The 5,768-nt window shown below is 45.1% G+C and overlaps 1 protein-coding gene across 3 annotated transcripts; it reads left to right on the forward strand.

Annotated features, from left to right (window-relative positions):
- Positions 1-823: 823 nt before the first annotated feature.
- LOC111269503 (uncharacterized) lies at positions 824-2,726 on the forward strand. Of its 3 annotated transcripts, XM_022849151.2 has the most exons (3): positions 824-1,411; positions 1,882-2,075; positions 2,384-2,726. In XM_022849151.2, exons 1-3 carry the CDS (start codon positions 1,009-1,011, stop codon positions 2,387-2,389), a joined length of 603 nt encoding a protein of 200 aa, XP_022704886.1. In that variant the 5' UTR covers positions 824-1,008; the 3' UTR covers positions 2,390-2,726. The 3 variants fall into 3 exon arrangements, 2 of the variants coding, with proteins under 2 accessions (XP_022704886.1, XP_022704885.1); XR_015314608.1 differs by having other exon boundaries at positions 1,847-2,726; XM_022849150.2 differs by having other exon boundaries at positions 1,882-2,726.
- The last annotated feature ends 3,042 nt before the right edge of the window (positions 2,727-5,768 follow it).

A 5,768-nucleotide genomic window follows, 5' to 3' on the forward strand; every position in this document is an offset into this window, starting at 1 on the left:
AAATGAGGCGCCCCAGAGGACGTCATGAACACCACGTTATGACGTTGCACTAGACCTTAAGTTGCTAACAAGCTCCAAAGTCCGAAGTAGCAGACGGCCCTAGAAAAGGCCAAATAGAAGGTGACCGGAAAAGACTAGGAAACGCTCTCTAAGGCAGAGCCTGTCCGCCGCATGCCGCTGCATTCACTTGAAACTATTGTTAGTTCTACTTCGTCCGTCAGGTTCAGGCTAGTATCGAATAACGGTCAGATCGAGACAGATAGAAAAAGATGAATTTTCTATTGTTTTCATATCACTTTAGGAGAACAGCGCCAATTGAAGCCAAACCGAGGCAAATTCGATATAATTACTCTATCTCTATCCTTCAGCGTGTAGGTCATGTTAAAATACGTTGCTCGCCTCTAGGCTTAAATATAGTGAGTGTATTCTCAAGTGGTCATGTTAAGCCTACCGTCAAATGTCAGGCCTTTTTTTTTTCATCTTGATTGTTGTTATATGCATACGTATGCGATTGCAATTGTTTGTCTAGATCAATCGTTAGCATCACTGACAAATGAATAGTTTGCGACTACTATATATAGGCCGCAGATCATAAGGCGTGTATTTTATAAAGAACCTGACACCTTGGATGTCCTGCCTATACAAAAATGCAAAATAGCACGCAAGGATCTTGCATTTTTGTATGTCGCGTGAAGGGGGTATTCTTGAAGATAAGCTGCTATTTTCGCGACTAACTTTGTATAGAGGCGCAGAACTTTTGTCATTTAGCCCACATTTGATATGCTTCTTATATCATTGAGAACGAAACCGCGCCCCGCTATAATTATTCCCTTTGTATTGCTAGACCTAAACGGCATTAGGCACTTTTCAAATATATTTATGAATAACTATGAATCTATTGATAAACTAAAAATCTATACTTAGCCGTCCCCCTATGAATTGAAGTGACAATGATTTGTGGATATTTCTTCTAAGAAATACAGTCATTACATTCAAAGCATATCCAAAATGTCTAATATTATCACCACTCTGTTCGGCAAAAACGAAGCTTATTTTTCCTCGCTGCGATGTGGCCTGATAAAAGCAATGTATCGGGTTGGTGTCCTGATCGAGGTCGCGTTCCATCTTTACGCAATGATACGAGAATGCCGAAAGGCCGTCTTTATTCTTGGCTGGATTCCGCCATTTGACATTTTTGATCATACTGCGCTTCTGATCTATTGCTTAGCCTGCGTCACGCTGCACGGAACCTGGGCAGGTCTGGTTATGGGTGCCCACTTAAACATTGTGCCTCCCAGTGCTACGGTACTAGCAAATGATGCTGACCGCCATTATCACGCCCTGTTGTGCGTCGCGCACTTCATCGGTGCTGGATTCTACCTAAGCAAAGCTGTGTGGAACCATTGGCGTGGTAAGTATCGTTACTTAATCAGCTTAAACCGCCAAATAGTGAAGATGCTGCACGTGAGTGTGCAGCCGTATTATATATGGCAATAAAAAGCGACCCAACAGAACCCAAGTCAAAAATGTATCTAAACAAAAAAATATTTTTTGTGTACTTTTTTTTTCACACGGATTAGCCGTTTTGTTTCAAACTAAGGCTCTAGATATTCCTTAATTTTGTCCACCTTGCTATATGTATATGGAGGAGGAATATTCGGTGCCTTACTGCGGCGTCAGGTAACCGAGGCTTCATTATTACTCAATTATTTCAAAATCGTAGCTTTTTCTGCTGGAAAAACCACAGTTTTGAAATAACTCGGCTTACTTTAGGAATAATTATCATGTATTACATGTATTCTCGTTACAATGTCTTGCTCTAACAGGAAACACGATTGATCCACAGCATACTGACGGATTCCTGGTGGTGATGCATTGTAGGTAAGCCATGGACGCTCCAGCCCGTCATAGTCCCGCTGTTTCTCGGCCTCTTGCATCGAAGTCTTCTTTGCATCTGGCAGTTAAATGATGATAACGAGAGGAGACACAGCTTCGCGCGCAGGTCGATTCAGCGTCATTCCGTGAGAACCTCATGTTCAGAGGCAGTTGCCCCCGCCGCTTCAGAGTACAGGCTGGTGCGTGGAGCTCCGCATTACCATGGGCCTATAATCCATGATCATCACGATGCAATGGTTCGCCAGTCTCGCACGAGAAGTTGTCACTCGTGCTGCTCCGCGTCGCGTAACTCGGTTCATCATGCCAGTTGCCCAAAGGTCCAGTTGCCGGCCGGGCTACCAGATAGCATAACTGCCCCTTTACCTGGCAGTTCAACGTGACGGTGTGGAGCTGTCATCATTGCTATCACAATCATTGTTAGGTTAGAGTTCTAATATCTGAACGTTTTGATCATTATATTCAAACAATAATCTGTTTGCGTTTGCAGAGATGAGAGTGCGTTTGGCTGTTCCCTATTGCAAATCCACTACTGATTAGATAGCTGGCAACTGTGCACTTAATGTAAGCGCCATTTAGCGAGAGACGTGATACGTCGCTTAAAGAAAGGGAGACAAACAGCAATCGAAAGTGGCAAGCAGACGAAAACAGAAGCAAAACAAGGCTAGTGTAGCAGCGCTCCAATAACGACTGTACGTATTTATTCCGTAAAGGAAGCCAGTAAATTGCTACAAAATCGACATGTCGTAATAACGTGGGCTTTGCGGCGGGGAGTGTTTTAAGTTTCATGGCATCAGAATAGCATCAGAATAAAGTAATTTCCTTTCGATTTATGTGATGGATGCGTCAGCTTGAATTGGATTACAGAACAAACCCACCGATAGAAGAAACGCTAAATCAAAGATGAATGTTTTCATCATGGAGCTCCCGTGCCTATCAATCTTTATTTAATGTTTGCCAGTACTTCGACACTGTTGGACCACACTACTATAGTAAAGAAAAAGATAGAATTTAATGCATATTTTACAGGATGATACGTGATGTTTGAATGTGCCCATTTTGATTTAGATTAGATTTGACGACCTGTAATGATAAAGGGCCTCTTCGCTGCTCTTTCTTCACACCGGGATTTACGTGTTTATGCTGGTCAACTAGGAAGTATGACCCTTGTATTATCCACTGCTATCCATATACGTATGCCTTTTATTGTTATACGCTGTTGTGTCTGATTTCTCGTGAGTTCACGAAACAACGTAGGTTACAGATCGAATGAAGGCTGGGTGTTATTCTAGGCCCGACGTGGAGCGGAAATGCTTGTCACGCGCCAGAATGAGCGCGTATTGGTTTTTTCGACGTGAAAGTTAACAGGGGTACGACTCTAGCTTTCAAACAGTAGTTAGTATCAACGCTGTAAGAGCGTCGAATAGATCGTCACGGAACGCTTCCATGACAACCCATATGGCTGCTTTTAGGACTGTTACTTTTCCAGAGTCGTTGCCTTTTCGCCGTTTTCAGAGGAAGCTATCTCGCTCGTTCATTCGTTCGCTCTTTACGTTCATGTCCTTCTCCCACTGCACTCATCCCAGGCGTTTCTTCTCTTTCTGTCTTTTTCCGCGGTGAGAGCATTTGCCGAAAAAGGCGACTGGTGATGGTAAAGGCAACGACAGCAGCGGCTCGGATCTCGATTCCCAGCCGAACAATTACTTCTAATTGAGAGAATCTTCCCTCTTCCCACTTAGTCCCGTTTCTCCAATATATGCCGTTGCCATTGTACTTTACTCTTCTCCACCGTCTCCACCCCTGCTTCACCCCTGTCATCCCTCTCTTAGGCTCTAACTGCCCCAAAAATTGCTCCTTCGCTTTTCACCCTGTTGACCGCTACAGCCAAAGCAGTACTATTACTACCTCTAGAACGGTTGATGCTCGAGTGACAGTGCTCTGCTGGACATCTGGGGTTCTCGGCTGTTTGGCCTTTCGGCTGCCTCTTGCTCTTAGCTGTCCGGTCCCGTTGTCTCGCTGGCCCTCTACTCATTAAGATCAAAGCTTGCACGCTGACCACTACGACTACTACCGGTAGTGGCCCCTTACCAACGAGAAACCACCAAGAGCGAGCAAGGATGAGAGATCAAAATGGAGATATATGTGGAAAGAGAGGAAGCAGGAAAAGGAGGCTTCGAGCCACCAGAATGAAGATGGGGGAGGGTTGATGTACGAACCAGTGGGCCGCCACGGCAAGCTAACGCTCGACGATTGCAGCAAGATGTTTCGGACGATTCCCTTATTTGGATGCCCCCCCCCCCCCCCCGTCTAAATAGAGCAAAGAATGAAAGTGGATGCGCGGGAAGTCGAACCTTTAGACTTGACCAACTCTTTCTGTTAACTACCTAGAAGAGTCCAATGGCGCAGGCGACGGCGCCGGGGAACGGGGGAAAGGAGCAGTGCGTGCCCGCTTGCAAGCGCGGCTGTTAGCTCGCAACCTACTCTGGAACATTGCGGCACAGCTTTGTATAGTAAAGGAGACAGGGCTATGGGATGTTGGAACGTGGCGCGAACTGGTCCGCTGGTGGTAACCACTATGGTGGTTATAATGTGATATTGGGGAATTGGAGGGGTCCCCCCAGAGGTCGAGAGGGCGAGGACGTCGCGGAAAGTAAAACCGATAGTGGTGTGGAAGTGCAAGGAGATGGAACGGCGACAGCGTCAGTAGTGACCAAGTATATTTTAATTAAAATACCTTTGCTTGTTATTAATAGTGAGTTAGTAGACTTGTGTGATAGTGGTCGGTCGGGACCGGAGTGGTGACCAGCCGATTAGGCGTAGTTCTCTGTTGCTTCCAGTGTTGCAATTGCCACGGCTGTAAGTCGCTCTCCTAATAAAGGTTCCTTTGATTATAAGCACACAGGCGGACGAGTTAGAAAGGCAGACAGGGAGTTAGAATGCGTACGGAACTATAGGCAAGTGTAACAGGAAGAAAAGTCTCCACGTTGGCACAGAAAGAAAGCTAGGCGAAACGGTCATTGCTAGGTGGTACGCTCAACTGCTGCAATAGCGGTCACACGGAATTCGCGTCCAACTGTACTGCTAACTACACCAGTTCAGTTTCCCCAGCCAACCTTATTCCTCGCAAACAGAGTCTCGTGAGGTTAGGCTGCCACCTGTTGTCATGAGTACTCCATACAAGTTAACTGTTCGAGGTCGAGAAGGAGAGAGATGGAAGTAGCGTTGAGAAAAAGGTACTTGGGGATAGAAGTTGTGCCACGTTACCAAGTACTTGTGTCCCGTTCGTGACTTGCCTTTATATCGATAGATTAAATTGTTAGAAGGCGAACGCATGTGTGTCAGTACGTCAAAGTCAATACGTGGACAAAGCTGTCACAACCATACAGAGGGCTCGTAAACGTAGCTCCGCAGATCCTCGTGAGCAGGATCATGCGATTCCAATTCTGCACGTCGAAATGGATGAATGGATAATCCTTTAAACGAAAGAACGTCTGTAGAACTGCGCGCAGTATCGTCTCCGTGCTATCCTGTTCAGCTTCAATTAATCCAGCCCATAACGATAAGCATTACTTCGTGTGTTTCTGATCATTCTTTCAAGCGAAGTCGAAAGTGTTTGCGTCAAGGTTATCTGTGTAGTTTTGTAAGTAAGCTGCTCATATTATTGTTTTCTGGAAGAGCCGATTTAGATATATGTATTATATCGTTGCGTATCGTTCACATAGTCCACACACTAGTGCATCGGCTATATTTGCTGAGAAAGCAACATACGCTGTGCACACCAGTTACTTGTTACGAAATATTAAAAAAGTAATTTTTTAATAAGTCACACTATTATTTTTACAGCTGAAATTATCGGTGACTTTCAGTAGCTTGGG

This window comes from Varroa jacobsoni, unplaced genomic scaffold (assembly GCF_002532875.2).
Source record: "Varroa jacobsoni isolate VJ856 unplaced genomic scaffold, vjacob_1.0 scaffold_1389, whole genome shotgun sequence".
Classification (NCBI taxonomy): Eukaryota; Metazoa; Arthropoda; class Arachnida; order Mesostigmata; family Varroidae; genus Varroa; species Varroa jacobsoni.